The sequence below is a fragment of the Sturnus vulgaris genome, chromosome 5, assembly GCF_052056855.1.
Source record: "Sturnus vulgaris isolate bStuVul1 chromosome 5, bStuVul1.hap1, whole genome shotgun sequence".
NCBI classification, from domain to species: Eukaryota; Metazoa; Chordata; class Aves; order Passeriformes; family Sturnidae; genus Sturnus; species Sturnus vulgaris.
This window is the reverse complement of record NC_142247.1, coordinates 67,342,530-67,363,857: the sequence shown is the minus strand read 5'-3', so window position 1 is coordinate 67,363,857 and position 21,328 is coordinate 67,342,530. Positions and strand designations below refer to the sequence as shown.

The window sequence follows — 21,328 nt, the reverse complement described above, 5'->3', positions numbered from 1 at the left end:
CTGGCTTTAATGCATCTTCAGATGCATTCATAACCCCATTGAAAAAAGCATTGCTTTATCTTCTCCCTAGTTTATCTCATTTTCTGTTTTGTATAGCTATGCCAAATTGAGGTCACACATAATTCTTTTGGAAAACTTAATTACGGTCTGTAATTTTATTCCTTTAGTGCTCAGAGCTTCTTTCTGCACATGTGCTGAAATTGCAGCAGAGAGCAGTCACAGCTCACTGGTGAAAATGATCCTGTTTGGGACTTCTCCAGCCTTCTCTGACAGATTTTCCTCTGTCTGATCCACCCTGTCAGACTGGTGTAACTCAAGCTTTATGTTATGCTTGTTGAGCAGAGGGGAACTGAACTATGTGCTTAACATTTAACGTGCAGATTCACTGATTCATCTGTTTTAAGGCTGAAAGATATCAGATGGATCATCCCCCTTCAGCTGCACAGCACAGGTCAGGGAATATCAATTGCTTTGTGATTTCAAAGGTGGCAATTGCCTCTAAAATCAGCAGTTCATACAATTGCTAAAAATTCTTCATTCAAAAGCATCGTGATATTGTTCTGTAGTTTATATCAGGCATCTTTAAAATACACTGAAATACTGAATTGTTTAAAAATTATGGTAACATAGATTTCCTTTGCCACCCATTTATTGAATTTTTTTTCTTTGTTCTGTGAAGGTTGGGAGGTGGCTGGTGATCACATCCAGAGTGGGGCAGGAGGCTCTGACAATGACTATCTTATCTTGAGCCTGAACATCCCAGGATTTAAGTAAGGAATGGGGTATTTTTTCATCTATTTCTTAGTTATTTCTGTCTCTTATACCCCTTTCACACTATCCCAGGGACGATCTGAGTCTTTCTTTCTAAAGTGGAATAATGTGATTTATGAGAGAAATCTTGAATTTTATTCCCATGTCTCCAGTTTGTCCATTGAGGAAGGCAAGTGTGTGAGACCTTGGTTTTTAGCAGTATTTGTGTCAGTCCAAGATACAGCCAGTTGGCTGTCTGGAAACTGAGAAAAGATGTTTCTGTCCCTCTCTTTCTAAATTATTCCACAGTAACCAGCTGAAGCTGCCATGGGGTGGATACTGGAGCCTGCCCTGAAAGTTTTTTAGTGAAACCCAAGTTACTTTGCCCTGTGACTCCAGGCAGTCTCCACAGTCCATGCTTCCCTTGGAGCCAACAGGCACACACTGCAGGAGAATGGGAATCCCACCACTCCTGAACCCCCAGACAGGCTGAAATACCTGCTTGAGGTGCTTGTGTCTCTGTCAAAAGAGTGAGCTGAGACTCCTAGCTCAGACAAGGTGCCAAATGTTGAGACCAGTAAGGTTTGGAAGAGGAACCTCACCCTTCCTTTGCTGTTTTTCAGCTGAGGTAGATGCAATTACATTGGTATAAATCACTTGAAGTATGTAATGTGGTTTAATAATAAGGTTCCCTACCAATATGGCCATATTTGGGTGTTCATTATAAGGGAAGAACTGTACCATAAAGAACTTAGACCCTTAAAAAATGACCCTGCTGCACCCCATACTCAGTGCACAGGCTCCTGCCATTCTGCAAGGACAGGTTTTCTGTGACAGACTTTAATGGCTTCACTGTACAAAAAGGACTTTGGAGGATTGACTGCTGCCTGTCTGGAGAGCACTGTGTAAATATTTTGTTCCTTCTCTGTTAAACAGACCTCCAACATCAGTGACAGGAGCAACTGGGTCAGAACTTGGACGGATTACTTTTATTTTTGAGACCATCTGTTCAGCAGATTGTGTGCTGTACTTTATGGCAGTAAGTGAGACCTCTTTCTCCATGACTGAGGACTGAGGCTCAGTCCTAAAGTGACTGTGTATTCCACATGTCACTTTAATACCTCTGCACAGGTGTGATTAGTTGCACTTGGTTTATTATGATTAAGCATGGCATTAGTTTAGTATCTGCAATGCCCTTGCAGGAAGGATTTAATGAATGACCTAGTGAAATTCCTCCAACACGTGAGTTGTGAACCATTTGTGGCTATCAGCTTATTCTAAAAGTAATCATTGGACACTAAGGAGCCAATTTTTCCCCTGTTAAACTGACTGATGAAGTTATCAGTCTCTCTTGTGCTATTGAGTTAGCATCTGGTAACAGAATGACAAGTCAAGACAAGTAAAGATGTGGGACAGAGGGATGGGAAGAGGACAGCTTGGAAATTTAGACTTGATCTTGTCAATGACCTGGAGGATCAGTAGGGCAGCAGACAATGGAACGATGTTTGTTTGAATGTCCATTAGCTGAGGAAGGCAAATGGATCTGCAGTGGCTCCCTTGCCCCTTCCATTGAAAGGGGAAGCCAGTTCTTTTTTGTGTTTAGTGGCTCTTTGAAGGAGCTTGCTCTTAATTTGAAGAGAATTGAGTGGAAATTAGGTGGCAATTTAGAAGAGCCTGAAAATTTGTCAGTTGTGCAAAACAAAATAAGAATGTTTGCTTTATTAAATGTTAAGTGCAGTTGTGGAGTCCTTTTTATATGCTAATCTCTACATCATAAAACATTGGTGATTAGTATGACCACATGTTTCGCTGTTCCTTTTTAAAAAAAATATTCCCATTTTTGTAGGATGTTAATCGAAAAAATACCAATGTGGTGGAATCATGGGAAAGAAGTAAAGAAAGACAATCCTACACTCACATCATCTCCAAAAATGCTTCCTTCACATTCACCTGGGCCTTTCAGAGAATAAATGAGGGCCAAGATGTAAGTACTTCTTTATGTGTGGGGCTTTATAACACAGCATTCCTTGGACACTCACTGCCAGAACTCTAGCCCTCTGTTGAAGCTCGCAGGTTTCTCACAAGGGGCGAGTGGCTCTCACCACAAAGCAGCCCCTGGGAGGCAGCTGTGCACAAACCACAGGAAGGACAGAGCTATGGATTAGCTGCTCCCTGAATTGGTGCACGGAGATGTGGGTGGTGACAGCGGGGTGCTTTCCCTGGCTCTCGTTCCAGAGCAGGCAGTTCATCAATGACATGGCCAAGATCTACTCCATCACGGTGACCAACGCAGTGGATGGAGTGGCCTCTTCCTGCCGGGCCTGTGCCCTGGGCTCCCAGCAGTCGGGCTCGTCCTGCGTGCCCTGCCCGCCTGGACACTACATCGAGAAGGAGACCAGCCAGTGCAAGGAGTGTCCGGCCAACACCTTCCTGTCCATCCACCAGGTGTACGGCAGGGAGGCCTGCATCCCGTGTGGGCCTGGCAGCAAGAGCACCAAGGTAGCCAGCCCGGGTGTTTCTGGGTGATGGGCAGACTGTGTGTGTCGGGCTGGAGCTGTTGGGCTGAACTCTGAGCTCTCAGGGGGCTGCTTCTAGTGCTGTCCTACAGGCGTGTGCCTTGTGAGCCCTGCAGTATAGCCATAACCAGTTAGCCCACCAAAGATGTCACTAGCCTAATTCCTCTTTGTGAATAATCGGATAAAAGTGGCAACATCAGCTCAAAAAAAAGTTCATTTCGAGAAGCTGTATTGTAGGCAGTGTACAAATAAGGCAAATATCTACGTTACTTCCACCAAAACTATCCCAGATGCCTGATCTTTTAAACTTAGGGACTTCTTCAGCTGATTGATGTTCTTGGACCTTTAGAAACCTGTAACAAGTTTCTCTTACATGAAACTGCAAGAAAAAGTAAACATTTATCCTGTTCAAGGAGCTGCACAGGTAGTAGAAAAACAGCTCCAGTTTATTTGTATTCTGCCTGTCTTCAGCTGTGCTCATATCCTGCCCTTATTTCTTGAGCTGTTTCTTGTGTTTCCTTTACAAAATGTGAGTGTAACCAAGGCCCTGTTTTAGTTTGTTTACAGGGCTTTAAGCTGGAACATTGGGATCCTAAAAGCACTCAGAACAAAACAAAGCAAGAAATTGCATTCTCTTGGCTAATGCAGCAGACAACAGAAAAAACAGGCTTAGGGAGCATTTTAGTCCTGATATGTGATTGCAAGGGACTGAAAGGGGAATGGGAATTATCCCGAGGGAAAGATCAGTTGCAGGAGTAGGACAGAGTTCCCCTTCATCCTTAACAAGGAAGGCAGTCCTGTCTGCACCCATGCTTTAACTCTGAAGTGAATTGCTGCTATTCCATAACTGCTCTTGAATGGATGCCTCTGCCTTGCAGGACCACTCTGCCTGCTTCAGTGACTGCCTGGTGTCCTATGTCAAGGATAACCAGAGCCTGAATTACAATTTTAGCAACCTCAGCCAGGTGGGTTCATTGATGAGTGGACCTAGCTTCACTTCCCGAGGGACCAAGTTCTTCCACTTCTTTAACATCAGCCTGTGTGGGAATGAGGTGAGCTCAGCTGGGGTTGAGGGTTGGGAGGATGAACCAATTTGTTGCTTGTGTTGATGCTCTGGGGTATCACTGACACAGGACAAAGACTCCCTTTCAGCTGAGTTGCCACCAATACTGTGCAAACACTTCCCTTTGGATTTTGCTTTGCAGTGCAAGAGGACTTTTGAGCAGCCAAGTGATTTTCCAGGGCAGAGATACTGTGTTGCAGGCCATAAATAAAGCTCAGAAGAAAATTCCTGTCACATCCCTGCTTTTTCTTTCTTGTGCCTTTAAGTCACTTGCATCACAGCCCTGACCTTTGTGTGCTGCCACCAAGGAGCTCAAATGAAGAGTTTGAGTCTTTCAGCTGGCAATTGCTTTCCATATGTGTCCCTCTCTGCTTCACTGGAGATGTTGTATGCAGAGCCCCTGGTCACCCTGCTGTCTGCCAGTGGCCAAGATCCCCAGTGCTGACTTTGCAGCCTTGGAGAGTGGTAGAGAAATGTGTTTAGTCTGTGACTTAAACAGGCTCTCTCTGGGGCTTGGACTGAACCAGAGCATGTTGTCACACATAAATTGACTTTCAGAGCAGTACCAGTGTTGTGCATTGTCCCATGAAAGCCAACATGTGCAGTTAACAATAATGCTCAGCCCTGTAAAGTTCTGAAGTATTTTTGCCATGTACCAAAGGATTTCCATGAGTTAAGACAAATGAGTAGTCACATTTCTTTACAGCATTTTGCATACTTTTAAGCTTCAATGTGTGTTTAACTACCACCTGGATTAGAGTTGCTGACAGCTAGGTCCACAAACATACAGATATGCTCTCTCCTCTGTGGCTCTGGTCTTCACTTTCCCAAACTACTACAATGGTACTACAGTACAACCAATGATATGATTAGGTGGTGAGTGCTTGACATTTTGTTAGGAAAACTGAGTCTGGTAATTTGTCTTTCATTGCTGTTGCTCTGATTCTAACACTGATCTTGACATATGACATTAAAGCAATCTTGAAGGCTCTATATCTGTTTAGGGATTTCATGTATTTGTGCTTTGAAAATATTTTATCTGGATTAAATCCCAAATAAAGAGGTATTCTACAGTATATTATTTAAAGACAAGGGAAATAGAGTTTTCCTTTGAAAGCCATTTTACTATGTTCTGCAAGTAAATACTGTGCTGTGAAGATAAACAAAGAAGAGTGTTCCACAGTACAGATTCCTGATAAGGCACCTGCCAGAGGTGACATTGTAGTTTTGAGTCTGCACAAGGCTTTAATCTGAGCTTTGATAATTGGCAGAATTTGTTGTGGTTTGTCCCTCTTATGACAGACACATAGAGACATCAACTTGTTATAAGGTAAAGTAATGAATCTCATCCAGTTTGCAATCAGGAAGTTTGCAATCTCTCTCTTCCCAAACTTTTTCACTTCTTATCAACAACCAACAGCTTCTCCCTTTTTTCCTGATTGTCCACAGGGGAAGAAGATGGCAATTTGCACTGACAATATCACAGATGTTACTCTGAAGGACATGGTTGCAGAATCAGAAGATTTTTCCAATTTTGTGGGAGCTTTTGTCTGTCAGTCCACCATCATCCCGTCAGACAGCAAGGGCTTCCGAACAGCCCTGGCTCTGCAGTCCAACAGCCTTGCTGACAGGTTCTTAGGTACATGGTTTGTCTTCTCCTTCTTGTTGTTGTGAATGTACTCTCATGTATTTGGAGCTGCAGACTAAATCCTTCTTGGGTCAGCAGCTGCATTACTTTGAGGGAAGAGTGGAGGGGCAGCCCAGGATCAGACTGAGATGGTTCCTGAGCTGTGAAGCAGCTCTGCACAGATACCTTTGTGTTTTGCTGATGTTTCAGTTCAGCTGGTGGCTGGAGAGGAAGAGTAAGGGCTGTGCACATTTTTAGTTTCCTATTTCTGTGTTATTCTCTACCTTGTGCTTGGTCTGGTGGGTCTCACGGTGCATGGCATTTCAGCACAAAAATCTGGAGAGTGTAATTAAAAAGCACTGGTTTTCTTTTATGTTCTGTACCCACCTCACTCAGGGCAAGGCCAATGACTGTGATAGTCACGTTAGTCCAAGTGTTTCTGCCTGTGCCAAGATCTCACTTGGGCAATTTTAGAAGAAGAAACTGATGTGAGAACATAATTAGGCAAGGAATCAAGAGGCTTAGGGCAGCACGTGGCTGTGCACATCATTAAGTTTTACATTGGTCCAGTTCACAAGTTCCCAGAATCTGAGGCCAGATGAGACAATGAAGTCATTTGGTCTGCTCACCTATCCATTACAGGCACGGAGTGTTTGTACTTTCTCCGTGGCACTGAGCCCAGAAACTTATGTTTGACAAAAGCACATCTTTGGAAGAGCATTCAACCTGGACTTTTAAGGCTGCCAGAAATAACAACTTTGCCACAGTCACTGGTATTTTTTTTTCCACTGGTCAAACACCATCTCTGTGTTTGTTTTTAAAGCAGGCTTGTATCCTATTTGAATTTCCCTGACTTCGGTTTTCAGCTCTTGCTTTTTTTCCGTCTTTCTCCAGATCACACCAACATTTCCCTTCTTGAAGAAATATTTTGTGTATTGGAATCATTGCACCCTTCTGATAAATTGACTAAGTTCTTCTAATTGTCTTGCTGTCATGTATTTATTTTGAGCACCTGAATAACTTTTGAGGCTCTTTCTATACCTTCTATAATTTTTTATATCTTAAAGTATAGAATGGAATAGTATTCCAGTATTTAATTTGCTTTAATGGCAGAAAAAATCACTTTTGTATTTGGAATCCCTGTGTCCTTTCTCTAGACTTAAGGGATTTCATGATGGCTTCTTGGATCTGATGTCCACTCTGGATATTTTCTCGACGTTACTGTTTCTGAGGGAAAATCTCTCTTTCTTAAGACTGGCCTTCAATTCTTGCTGTGCTTGTCTTATATTGAGTTTCTTTGGGACCATCTTACCAAGTGAATAATGAAACCAAGTTGCTCTGTATTTTATTTTTAATCATCATAATCTTTGTCTCATCTACATACACACTTTACCAGCATGGATTATACAGTTACTTGCAGATCCCTGATGTTAATCTTGCATTTTCACACTTCAGTATCGATGCCTAGAGAAGCCTGAAGACATCCCATGTTTGATGACAATTTCTCATGGCCAGATAATTTTATAATGACTTAGCTAAATAGTTTTTAATGCAGAGTGTGCTCTTAATTGATAGTACACTGCTAACTTTTTAATTTGAATCCCATGTGGTTATTAGTGAAATACTTGATAAATTTACATAACTTTCTTTAGCAACCAAGTACATCAGCACTCAAGGAATGAGATCAGATATGTTCAACAAGAGAAATTCTCCATCAATTTTTGTTGACTTTCTCTCATTGTGTGTCTGTCCATGATCTGAAACCCATTTTCTATCACCATTATTTTGTCTCATTGTGAGAGCCACATTGTAATTCAGGTCATGATATCCCCTCTCCATGAGTCTTTTGATAATCCACTGTCATCAAAAGCTCTGTTAAAGGTCACTCTTAGCTATGAGTTTCTACCTCACAAACGTTCGTGCCAGTAAATGCCATTATTGTCTCCTGCCACTGGAAGAATGAGGGCGGTCATTGTCTTGAAAAGCAAGGAGACAGTCCTGATTTTTTTCCTAATACAAAGAAAAGATGCCAAGCTCTTCTGGTGCCTTTTTTTAATCTCAGTTGCTAAATTTTAAAATGGTTGAAGTTTGCCTTTCCTAACATAGCAAGGATGTGGACCTGCTGAAGTGAAGTCCAGAGGAGGCCAAAACATGGTGAGAGGGCTGATAACGCCTCAGACAGGCTGAGAGAACTGGGATTGTTCAGCCTGGAGAAGAGAAGGCTTCAAGGAGATTTTAGAGATCTTCCAGTACCTAAAAGGGCTACTAGAGAGCTGGAGAGGAACTTTTTTACAAGGGCATGTAGTGACAGAACAAGGGACAATGGCTTCAAACTTAAAGAGAGTAGATTTAGATTAGATATTCGGAAAAAATTCTCCCCTGTGATGGTGGTGAGACACTGGCACAGGTTGCCCAGAGAAGCTGTGTCTGCCCCATCCCTGGAAGTGTTCAAGAACAGATTGAGAACCTGGTCTAGTGAGACGTGTCCCTGCCCATGGCAGGGGGTTTGGAACAAGATATCTTTAAGGTCTCTTCCAACCCAAACCATTCTATGAGTCTGTGATTCTATGAACTGTTTCAAGAACAAGTGGAAAACTTATTTTCTTCAGTCTTTTCACCAGTTTCTGACCACAGCCGCTTCTTGTTGTTCTAGCAATTTTTAACTCCCTAGAAGGATGCAGCCCCATTTGTACAATTCCATCTTCTGAAATGTTTCAGTGGAGCACCAATATTTTCTGTCTTCTTCCAACCCTCAGTTCACAGGGTTGGAAGGATCCCTAAGAACTTTGCTCACTTGCATTTTCTTCCTTTTCAGCTTTTGCCCAAAATTCATATAATTCATATATCAGACTGTCATTTGTTCCAAAACGTGCCATCAAGGCTTGCCCATGATTCCATAATCCTTCTGAGTCTTGTTATTTCATCTCCCACAGTACTGCAAATTGCTCAGGTCATTACATGGTTTTGATGTGTGAGGGTTATATACTCAAGGCATATGCTCTGAGTGGTTGCAGCAGATATCTTCAGCAGTTCTTTGCCAGCCTAAATTATTTTATGTTTCTTTAATACCCAATGATTGCTTTAAATTAATATAAAAGAGTAATAAATACTTACACTGGTGTTTTATTAATTTTTAAAATTTTACTATGTTAATATGAGGAAATCAGACTGTATGAGGAACATATGTATCTGCAAAGCTTAGTTAGAAAAAGGTGTGTGTGGTGGACAGTAATTGCATTAAATGCTATTGAGATCCACAGCTTTCAGACTGAGAAAATATTACACATGGACCCCTCAAAAACACATTCATAGTTTGCTCCTTTTTTTTTTTTCTTTCTCACATTTTAGGAGCTACTATTGAAACAACGCTGGAAGGTATCAGCATCAAGGCAGATATGTTTCCTCCCTCTCCAAGCAAAATATCAGATGTGCATTTCTTTTACAAGTAGGTAAAAAAATGCTGCTTATTGCTGTATCAGATGTCTTCATTTGTTTAAAGGAAAGTAAAACTGTGAGGGAGAATCTATAACCCACCTTTTTTCTTTGCCACTTTAATCAGTGTCTGCCTGATATTGATTGACATGTTGAAGATTATCTTATAAAATCAGCAAACACTCTTTACTCAAATCTAAATTAGACATGATCTGTAGGAATTGATACCAGAGCTTTGATTGATCCAGATGCCACTTTCAGTGTCATGTTACTTTCCATATTTTTTCATATATGACTTTGAAATGTCCACTTCTGGTTGCATATTTTCTTTCACTTTCATTTGTGTTTACTTTGATGATACAAAAAAGAAATAATCAAGATTAAAATTAATTGTTTCAACATGCACAGTTACTAGTATGCTTTTCCCATTCTTCACTCTTCTCCGTAAAATAATGCCTCAGTTTGGGTAGGAAGTAGCTCAAAGATCTCAAAGATCAGCTCAGTTCAGATTTCTGAATGCTGGACTTCATGTCAGCTTTGTTTCTAAGCTGGGATTTAATACAGGACTGTGGATATCAGCACTTTATGCTTATGTGAATACTTAAATGATGTGTCTGATTCAGCAAACTGAATCCCACACCAGTGACCCTACTTTAAGCATATTACGAACTTGGCTTACAATGTGTGTCATGCTGGAATAAGTTTTTTTGATCCCCTTTGCCCTGTGCTATTTCAGGACAGTTTGGTTCTCAGGTTGCTTGGCTGGGGCTGAGCATCAGAACCTCTCCAGCAGAGTAACACCAACCACAGCCTCTGTGATTCTCCTTTTCAATCATTCAATCCTGTTTTTGTGGGAAAGTTCACTCCTTGACACAGCAGATTCCAAACTAGCTAGAAAACCAGAGCAGTTCCCTGAATAGCATCTCAGAGCACTTTGAGATTTAGATGAATTGGTGAGGCCTACCCTGATTCTGTTGCTCTTTTTTTTTTTTTTGTTCTTTTTTTTCACCTGGCAAAGTCAAAAGCACTATGGCAAAGGGTATTTTGTTAGTATTGCAGCTGCATGAGTGTTTACAGACATGTAATATAAAAATATATTGCACTATATAAATAGAACGTAATAAAATCAATATCCATTTAATATAGTGGAAATATGTTACTTTTCTCCTCTTGTTTGACATTAGGTCTTCAACAGTGACAACTTCCTGTGAGAATGGCCGTGCTACTGTTGTGACAATGAGATGCAACCCCAACAAACCAGACCAAGGAGAGCTTTCTGTGCCCAGGTATTTCAGTCTTTGTGTCCTACTAGTGCCAAAAAGCCTTTGCTCCTCAGGTAATCTTTACAAAACTCATTAGTAATTTTATATTATAATATAATAGCAATGAGGGGTGCTCTCTCCCTCATCAGTCACTTGTTTCTCCAAGGTGTCCATGAGCTTCCAGCAGACCAGCTGGTCTGTGTTCAGGCTGTTCCGAACTTAATCACAAAAGAAAACGCAGTGGTGTTTTCTTGTCTTCACTTCTCTTTATTTCAGTTCCTTATTTTAATCTTTGGCCTCCTGATTAAAACTGCCTAGCTGAGGCTTTGAAAGGTAGTTTTTCTTCCTTCATCTACAGCAGTGGCTAGGGAAAATTATTGTTTTCTGAAAAGAGCAACCTGTTCTAGGAGCTTTAAAATCTGCTATTGCAACGCTTATGTGAGCCCTGACTGTGTATTTTATGTTTGGAATATATTTATGTGTTTCATCTCTGTATCCTAGCTACCTTGTACCAGTTGTGTTTAATTTGCCTGACTTTTTTTCCCTTCAGTCTGATTTGAGGGACTTGAAAAAGCTTCTTCCTTCCAAAATCCTGTTTATGCCTGCATAAACATAACTTAAGGCATAAGCATGATTGAAAAATTGCAGAGAAAAAAACAGTAAAAGAATCAATTCTATTCCACTTTAGCAACACACTGTGATTTTTCAGAAGCTTTCTTCAACTCTGATTCAACTTCAACCCTCCTCTTTGGTTATCAAGGCCCATTTTAGTCTGTCTGGATGTTATTACAAATCTGTTGATAGCTCTCACTCATCCTCCTTCCCAAAAGCTGAGCCCCCTTCCCAAAAGTTAACAGTGTGAGAAGTTGGGATCCTTTGATCCCTGTCCCTCTTGGGACACATGAACTGTGCTTGCCTGAATGAAGGCAGAGTGGAGTCTACTTCACAGGTGATGGGTGAGTGATTGATATTTGAACACCTTTGGAGATGCTTACCCCACTTTCTGAGTGACCTGTCCCACTACAAATTGTGCTGGGCAATAAGTCACTATCAGCTTCTGTGTGAAAATTCTTTAGTTGTTCTTCCAGTGCCACAGGGTAAACATGATGTGATAAATAGGATGTGAACTGTGATAAAGCACCAGTAGGGAGGGAGGAACAACCTACCTGAGTTTTGAGAGTGTGAGCATGAGCAGAAATGGCACACAGCTGACACATGTACCTTATCTCAGTTTGTGTTGACTTCTCCTTTCCTATCCCCCTTTGATTAGCTCAGCAGTCAGCTGTTTTCACACAGTGAGGTATCAGATATATGTCAAATAATCTAACTCCTTGATCCTCCAGGCATGGTGTTTAGTATCACATGAAGCTTCAGTATAAGATGAAAGCAGTTGAGGAGAAAGGTCTGTCAGTGCTCCTGCCATGTAGGTTGGGAAAATGCCCCATAATTCACAGAGGAATGTACCTGTTGTCAGGTATTCAGATCTGAATAAGCCAGAATGGGCTTTTAGGGCTAGGGATTTTTCAGTGCTTCTGATCAGGATATCAGGTTTCCAGACGACATAGAAAAGCACAACCTAAAATCCATTTTTTTAATGCATGAATATATTTCATATTTACATGACCAAACTTCTTGCATGGCCTTTGGCCATTGCTGATGTTGGACCTGATGTGATTGTCAGTAACAAAATCTATGTGACTGTCCTGCTACTGCCAGTACAACTTTCTTCTGCAGGCTGAATACAAAATAGGCCATTAGTTTTTCTTGGAGTAAGAGAAGCTGTTATCTCTTCATTAACTGGTGAACATCCTTCTAGTAATTAACCATGACAGGACAAGTCCATTCCATATGGACTAAATTAGACAGACATCATTAGAACAATGGCAGGAACCAGATAGCAGCATTCACGTGAAACAGCCACCCTGTGCAGGAGAACAGTGATGGAGGTGTATGCTGGGCTAGTCTGGGCTGGTGAAACACTGGGGTAGTCCTCCTCTCCTCTCCTCTCCTCTCCTCTCCTCTCCTCTCCTCTCCTCTCCTCTCCTCTCCTCTCCTCTCCTCTCCTCTCCTCTCCTCTCCTCTCCTCTCCTCTCCTCTCCTCTCCTCTCCTCTCCTCTCCTCTCCTCTCCTCTCCTCTCCTCTCCTCTCCTCTCCTCTCCTCTCCTCTCCTCTCCTCTCCTCTCCTCTCCTCTCCTCTCCTCTCCTCTCCTCTCCTCTCCTCTCCTCTCCTCTCCTCTCCTCTCCTCTCCTCTCCTCTCCTCTCCTCTCCTCTCCTCTCCTCTCCTCTCCTCTCCTCTCCTCTCCTCTCCTCTCCTCTCCTCTCCTCTCCTCTCCTCTCCTCTCCTCTCCTCTCCTCTCCTCTCCTCTCCTCTCCTCTCCTCTCCTCTCCTCTCCTCTCCTCTCCTCTCCTCTCCTCTCCTCTCCTCTCCTCTCCTCTCCTCTCCTCTCCTCTCCTCTCCTCTCCCTTGAGAAAGCATTTCACAAACTGGGAAAAATTCTTCCCCCAAATTCTTCTTAATGGATGTTTATCCATTTCTCATACTTCCCATTCCCAGTCTTCAGCAGCAGAGTGTGGATGAGGATGCAAACCCCAGAGCGTTTCTTTCCTAACTGATAACTGAGCTCTGCTCTCCTCGTAGCTCCTGCCCCGCGGGCACCTGCGATGGATGCACTTTCTACTTTCTATGGGAAAGTGCAGAAGCTTGTCCTCTCTGCACAGAGCAAGACTACCACGAGATTGAGGGAGCCTGCAAAAAAGGATTTCAGGTACAGGACCCATGTCTTGAAGCCAAATGGGCTCATTTATGTATAACTGGGACTCTTGTTTAAATTTGTTAGGCAAATTGATATGTAAGTGGGTTGGGAGATCTCAGCCCAGGCTCTGAGTTGGCTTGGATGCAAGCTGGGGAGGAGTTGTGTTGAGACTCAGGAATGTTTGTGTCAATGGCAGTGTGGTTCCTGTAAGAGAGCTGGCTTGTGCTGGCCAACTCTGTGAGTAAGGATGTGACCACTCAATGCATTCATACATGCAGGACAGTTATTTTTGAAGGATGGAGTGCCCAAAGGACTTCAGTTCTTTCATAGCCATGAACATCAGGGGCAGGCTAGGAAAGGTTTCCAAACATCAGTTCATAAATTCATCCTACTTGCAATGTTTTTGCTGCTGCCTTCTCTAGTCAAATATTAGGAAGTCCTTCCACAGGTTCAAACTGTCCTGTTGATCAGCAGCTCCTGTGCAGGCACAGCTTATTCCCAATATCTGTCCAGCCCATATTGTGTCACATGGAGAGCTACACAGTGGAGGAAATCCTTTTGCCATTCCTGAACCTGCAGGCACAAGCAAGGGGATGACTGATTAGACAATATAACTGAAAACCTGAAGTCTGAAAACCTGAAGGATGTGTTTTGGTTTGCTTTCACTGAAAAGTTATCTGACCTTTCTACCTCAGAATAGCTTGTCGTCTGTAAGTCTAAACAGTTCTCTCTCTTCCTACAAGCAGCTCACTTTTTGGTGTTCTGTCTTTGAAAGGAAACTTTATATGTATGGAATGAGCCAAAGCATTGCATTAAAGGAGTTCCCTTGCCAGAAAAGAAGACTAGCACTTGTGAAACAGTGGATTTTTGGCTTAAAGTTGGAGCTGGTGTTGGTGCTTTCACAGCCGTTCTGCTCATAGCCTTGACTTGCTATTTTTGGAAGAAGAACCAGAAGTAAGTACTGCAAATTGTGTTCTATATAAAAGTTAGCTAAAAGCTTGATGGAGTGACTGTTCCTGAATCTGATTTTATGACACTGTTGATGAGAAGTACCTTTGTAGGATCAATCCATTCATACACCAAGTTGATGTTTCTTCTGTCAATGGTGGCTATAAAAAATTCCAGTGAAAAAGGTATAGAACATCCACAGTAATTTGCAATGGCATAATTTCCCAATAGGAGCTGTTCTTTTTAACCCTTGAGAGTTTGAAGTTGACTTTAAATTCTGAAGCAACATGATTTTCTCAAGCTCTGAAGACCAGAAGGGTATCTTTAGTTTAATTAGTCCCTTTCCGCTTGGTCAAAAATTAGGGTTTTGGCCATATTGCTTAGCTGTACTTTGGTTGTTGCCCCAACCAGCACTTCTTCATGCAGGAAGCCCTCTTGACCTCTCTGTGGTCTTTTGGGAAAACATGGTTCTTTTTTAAGGATAGGAGACTAATTGGAGAGCAAGAGCTCAGTGTATTGTTAACACTATTTTGGTTACCTATTTTTAATGATTGAAAAGTATCTAATTTCCTCAGTATTTACCTCAGAAGTAACTATGTGGGAGGACTGCAGACAATCTAAATTATAAAGATCCTGAGTATGGGACATTTGAGAAAAAAAATCTATTCCTGTGTGGCTTTATATCTTCAGGCTGGAGTATAAATATTCCAAATTAGTGATGACAACGAACTCAAAAGAGTGTGAACTGCCAGCTGCTGACAGCTGTGCTATAATGGAAGGAGAAGATAATGAAGAAGAAATAGTATATTCAAATAAGCAGTCACTGCTGGGGAAGCTCAAATCCTTGGCAACAAAGGTGAGTAGTAATTACCAATATTAATACTAAAAATAATTATTACCTTTATTTATTACTGGATGTGATAAGTCTTTGATGCTAATTTCAAAGCAGTGCAGCCTCCCACACACACCTCAGCTAGTCCATAGTGATCTGCTGAAATCCACAGTCTGGATAAAATTCAGAAATGTTGTAAGGTTTTGGGTAAATGCTCCTTCCTCCACAGAGAGATTTCAGTAGCATTTTTTTTTGCAAGGGTGACATCAGAAAAAAACATTTAATGGCAGAGAGAACCTTTTTGTCCGGAATCCTCCCAGGCACATCCATTGCTGAGGCAAACAAAGCTATTAGAGGTACAAAAAATTAATATTGGGAACACAGCCACCAGCCAGCTGCTTGCAGCTCACCTGGGCTGCCATCCTGGCTGACTTGAGAGCCATAATTTTGAGTAGGATTCAGCTGAAGAGGAAGCATCAGCTTCAGCCTGTTGGCCAACACAGCAGCCTCCTCCCTTTCAGTGGGAAGCAACACCAAAAAAGCATTTTGTTTTCTGCAGTAGATGTGATGTGGATTGTTGCATGTCTGAATTGACAGCACCAAAATCTTTGGTGTCCTTTGAACATTTCTGAGAGGAGCCACAGAGGGCCATCATGGTAGATCCAAAGCTCTTTGGTCTTTTTTCCAAATGCCTTGAAATCTGTGCTATGGAAAGGGCAGTGTTATCTTTAAGGGATTCCAGTGAGGGCATCTGTTATGATCAGGATAAAGGCAAATGACATTTTCCCTTTCAAACAGTTTTGTTGAAGTGAGTTTCTCAGAAAGTCTCTTAAAAGATCATAATAAAAATTAATTTTAAAACATTGTACTCTAGTTTATTGTCCAAAAAATATCTCAGAATGTTGAATTTTGAGATTTTTTTCCCTTGTGTCCCTTTTTATTTTCTTTCTGTGATTGAGGGCAATGTAATTAAAACTTGTGTTTTACCTTTCTTTTCACTTATTACTCTCTTCTCTTCATTCTTGTAATTTATTTATTTGACTGGTGTTCTCTTGCCACACTACTTCTCCCTCCTAGGAGAAGTTACCATTGCAAAGATAATGTGCAGAATTTTCTCTTCACCCCAGCCTATTTGTCCTGCAAAATCAATATTGTTCCTTGTAGAAAGGGGCAGAAATTCAATATTAATTCTTAATTTAATATTGAGAATATTGAAAATGTAAATAAAATCAAATCGCATAAAATTTTGTGGTGATGTTGCAAAAATAGAAGTAAGCTTTAGTACTTCAGTATTCAGACAACTTGAATGCTTACTTGGAGTTTTTTAATGTTCCTATATCCACTGTAGCAGGCCTCCTGAATGTTCTCTCCTTTTTCAACAAGTTTGTCAGATATTTCTGAGCTTGTTCCTTTTTTTACTGCTAGATAACAATAGCTGGCAAACTCGACTTCCAGTACCTCATTAGCTTACTCAGCTCTGTGTCCTATATCCCTGCAGATAACTCAAATTTAATATATATTTATCAAAAACAAATGTTATAGGCATTGCTTTTCATTTATGCAAAAGATGAAGAAATTAATATCCTAGTACATATGCATGTAAAATACAGAAAAAATATATGGAGGAAAACCTGGGAGAAAAAGGAGAAATGTAAAATGAGAGAGAAAGGAAATCTGTACTAACCTAACTATATGTTCAAGCTTCAGGCTATGGCATTTCTGCCAGCATGTCACAAAGTTATCAGTGTGTTTGAGTACCCAAGGGATTGAGGGCTAGGTCTGTAATTTAGAAAGGGATGACTTGTTTTTAATGAGAAAATAGAAGCCAAATAATTACAAACCTGTTTGAGATTGGGGGCTGTTCTAGCTGTGTCTGTTGTCTCCACCATGACAATACCAGGCTCTTCAGAACATGTATTTTTCACCAGACTAGCATAGGATAATTTCTCCCCTTCTTTCTCATGTCTGCATCAGGCTGTCCTGATCTGTGTGAGATGGCTTTAAAAATCAGATTATGAAGGTAGTTTAAGACAGTTTGCATACTATTTGGGTGTGTATGTCCACATTTCTGGCTCACCCTGATGTCTGCTGGCCAGATGGCCAAGGCTGTCACCCAGAAAATGAGCACAGAGAGAAAACTCAACCCGCTAGCCCTGATTTTTAAGATGGCAAATGATTTGTTTTGTCTTGTGGGTGTCTCAGAGGAAGTGTTGAGATTGGACTCCAGGAGCAAGGCAATGGTGTTCACACTCACATGCTATGCTGCAAGCATTCAATATATGGCAGGAAACACATTAATAAGTGGTAATAACCATCGAGATGATTATTACCTTGCAATTCCCCAGCTCAGACTACCTGTCCTATTCTATGAAGTGCAGACTTTCCCTGTACCCTCTAAAATGAGTACTATTAAGTATAAAATAGTACATGAACAATAGCTATAGCATAGTTTTATTAGTTTTGCAAAATTTTACAGAATTAGTAATTTAGTAATGTTATTAAATATTAAAAGGTCAAACGGTGCACTTAATTACTGTAGTAAAAATAAAGTGAACTTTTTGGCAAAGGATATTGAGAGAAGTGATTGTCGTGTCTTGCTGGAGAGATTTTGAGGAAATCCAGCTGATGGGAGCCTGTCTTTTACATTGCAGGAAAAGGAAGATAATTTTGAATCTGTTCAGCTGAAATCTTCGAGATCCCAGAATATATGAAGAACTAATGCTGCCTTCAAAGAAACAAACCTAATTTCTATTTTTACAGGACCATATTTTAAACATGTTCTGGCACACATTGTAGTGGTGATCTTGGTGAGAAATGCTTGGCCATTTAGGAGGAAACAAGACAGGAAGCAAACCAGAAAATTGGATTGCCTTACCATGTGATTGAGTACCTTGCCAAAAAAAGAAAACAGATGCTTGGATTCCATACTGGGAATGAAATTCAACTCAGGAAGAGATATACATACTGCAAATAACATGAATTTTTTGCATTCACCTGAGCAACACTCAGGCATGCCATATGATTTATAGGTACTTTTTGTTTCCTTCTCCAATCCTTCTGAGCATATTTCTAAGAAATTATTTTCAGAGAGGCCTGCAACCTCCTGCAAAGGTTGTGTGTTGTTGTTTACTGGCATAACTGTGAGTCTCTCTTGAAATCAAAATTGTGAATGGTACTTGGAATGAGCCTCAGGTGAGTTTTGAACTTTGGAAAATACTTTTGATTTTAATGCTTTGAAGGTCTGGATGGTCTGTGTTGACCTCTAATGCGAGAGGAATTGTGTTGCACCTGCAAATCAAACCTATTCTGGTGCCTAAGTCGTGGCCATCAGGGTTGGAGTAAAACCTAGTGCTAATAAATTTACACTTGGTAACAGCTGTTGTGTGAATTGTAGGTCTGGGCTCATGGGTTTATAGGCAGTAGCAGGTTCAAACTCTATAAAGAGATGTAAAGTGGTACCTACAGTGCAAATTGCACTTGTCCTTCTCTGTGGAAACTTTTCCTCTCAAAAGAGGTCTTTGGCAGATTCAGTGTCCTCCTTTGGGCTGTGTAAATGTCACTTTTCCCAGGGCTGGAAACTGGCAAAGCCTGAACTCTGGAGGTACAGCAAAAGTCTCTACTTTTGGGAATCAGGGTTCAGCTTTGTCAGTTGAGAGGCTTGTTAGAAATACTCAGCCTTCATTATTCCTGGGCCCATGCAAGGAAGGGGGTTGGAAGGATGGATGGATGATGGATGGATGGAGGATGGATGGATGGATGGATGATGGATGGATGATGGGTGGATGATGGATGGATGATTGATGGATGGATGGATGATGGATGGATGGATGATGGAGGATGGATGGACGGATGATGGATGTTGGATGGATGGATGGATGGATGGATGGATGATGGATGGATGATGGGTGGATGATGGAGGATGGATGGGTGGATGATGGATGGATGATGGATGGATGGATACATGGATGGATGATGGAGGATGGATGGATGATGGATGGATGATGGATGATGGATGGATGGATGATTGATGGATGGATGGATGATGGATGGATGGATGATGGATGGATGATGGGTGGATGATGGAGGATGGATGGGTGGATGATGGATGGATGATGGATGGATGGATACATGGATGGATGATGGATGGATGGATGATGGAGGATGGATGGACGGATGATGGATGTTGGATGGATGGATGGATGGATGGATGGATGGATGATGGACGGATGATGGATGTTGGATGGATGGATGGATGGATGGACGGATGGATACATGGATGGATGGATGGATGGATGGATGGATGGATGGATGGATGGATGGATGATGGATGTCCAGCAGAGCTAAGCATGGGTTATACTTGCACAGCATCTAAATGCATCCTGTGTCAGTGCAAGTACCAGCTCTGGAGGAAAGGCACAAAGCAGTGCCTTGGAAACTGGAGGCTAGGTGGACTTTTCCATAAAATCAGCCACATTATAAGCATGTGATCTTCATAATATACACAGTAATAATTTCCTGAAATTCCCTCTGAGGTCGAACTCAAAGGAATCTGAAACTTAGGCAAAAAATATTTGAGTAAAATTATGCAAGACTTAGAGCCAGAGAAAATGAGCAACGATTCTTGTATTGACCTCTGGTCAGACTCATATTTCCATGACAGCAAATTTATGTGAATTGTGGCATGCATCAAAACCAGAAAAGAGACATGGGCAGAAATAGTCTTTTTACTATAAGGAATATAGATTTTTGATTTTATATGACTGAGCTAGGTCTATCAATAAAAGAGAGCCCACTTTTAAGTAAAATTAAACTGAATTTTCTGCACTCTAAATATTTTATTATACTCTAGATGTGGACAAAAATTTTATGAAGTTTAGATTTTTCTTTTTCATTAGGGAAAATTCAGCTCTGTTATTTTATAATTCCAGTCAAAGAACACACACTTTATTATTTTGATGGGAGATCCTTCAGGCATCTTAACTGAAGTGGTGTACATTTTCTTTTGGTCTTGAAAAGGCACTTCACTTTCCCAAAAAAAGATTTTTATGGGGTAATGTTGAATGTATATTAAATACACATTCCTTTTTGTATATTTTGTACCATTGTACACTTATTATTGTACATTGTATTTGTTGTCATGATGTCATTTATATATGGTTGTCAAAGATGATATGCTCACAGAGTAAATGGTTATGGCTTTGGGATTTCACTTCTTGGATCTTTTATGATGAGGGTTTTTATGTTGTTGATTTTTATTCAACTAGTGTGTTGTAGCATCAAAGATATATATCTGATGGACATTCATAAAATAAAGTAAAAATATATTTGAAATTTTGGACTTGGAATGTTTGGTGGCACAGCAGCCTTTCCTGAACATTGCAGGTCTTCAGTCACAAGTAGAGTTTTTCACTGCCATCAAATTGCATTTGTCTACATCTCTTTTAATTTTTCCCTTCTCTCTCCATATGTTTTCTCAGCCATAATTACAGTTCATTCTGCAGAACACCATTTCTTTTTTCATCACTGGACCCATATCCCTGTAATGCAGAAATGCCTTAATTTTTATGAACTATATTTAATTTGACTTAATACCACACAGGTTTCATTTGGTTCCCTTCTCTTTCCATTATATTTTCCAAATAAAATGGAATGGAATTTTTTGACAGCTGTGACAGACTTTGCTGTATGACTCTCCTCAGCTCTGCTTCCAAATGATTTATCATGATGTTGTTGAACATTCTCCCAGGCAGTCTAATGGTGTATCTGGTGCAGTGCTAACATAGTGGGATGCAAACCAATACTGTAGACTTTATTTACCTTAAAATAAGAAAAGTGCATTTTCCAACAATTAGGCAAGTGCAAACTGAAATATTTGAGCTGACTTCTGCTATTCTTTTCTATCTCTGTTAAAGATCTAGTAGAGAGGGGAAGTTTCCATTTTCCCATAAGAGACAAATTTTGGAAGCCTTTAACAGTTCACTAAAAAATCAGCTGTCTGTGACCTCTTCTAGTGCTCTGCCAAAATATACTTAGAGCAACCTCCCCCTTTTCTTCCACATGGAATCCCATTAGAAAACTGTTATTTGATGCCATAAAACAATGTGAATCAGTCTGTTATGTGTTCACTTGATTAAATGGAATACA

General features: G+C 40.9%; 1 protein-coding gene across 1 annotated transcript in view; it reads left to right on the top strand.

Moving 5' to 3' along the window:
* ELAPOR2 (endosome-lysosome associated apoptosis and autophagy regulator family member 2) overlaps positions 1 to 20,515 on the top strand; it is a 95,034-nt gene extending 74,519 nt beyond the window's left edge. Inside the window, exons 11-22 of the mRNA XM_014883135.2 lie at positions 680 to 770; positions 1,687 to 1,789; positions 2,597 to 2,734; positions 2,986 to 3,249; positions 4,145 to 4,318; positions 5,779 to 5,968; positions 9,305 to 9,401; positions 10,573 to 10,674; positions 13,290 to 13,416; positions 14,180 to 14,358; positions 15,043 to 15,208; positions 17,836 to 20,515. Coding sequence (XP_014738621.2) covers positions 680 to 770; positions 1,687 to 1,789; positions 2,597 to 2,734; positions 2,986 to 3,249; positions 4,145 to 4,318; positions 5,779 to 5,968; positions 9,305 to 9,401; positions 10,573 to 10,674; positions 13,290 to 13,416; positions 14,180 to 14,358; positions 15,043 to 15,208; positions 17,836 to 17,895 — 1,691 coding nt within the window. The 3' untranslated portion in view covers positions 17,896 to 20,515. The remainder of the gene's footprint in view (positions 1 to 679; positions 771 to 1,686; positions 1,790 to 2,596; positions 2,735 to 2,985; positions 3,250 to 4,144; positions 4,319 to 5,778; positions 5,969 to 9,304; positions 9,402 to 10,572; positions 10,675 to 13,289; positions 13,417 to 14,179; positions 14,359 to 15,042; positions 15,209 to 17,835) is intronic.
* Positions 20,516 to 21,328: the final 813 nt, after the last annotated feature.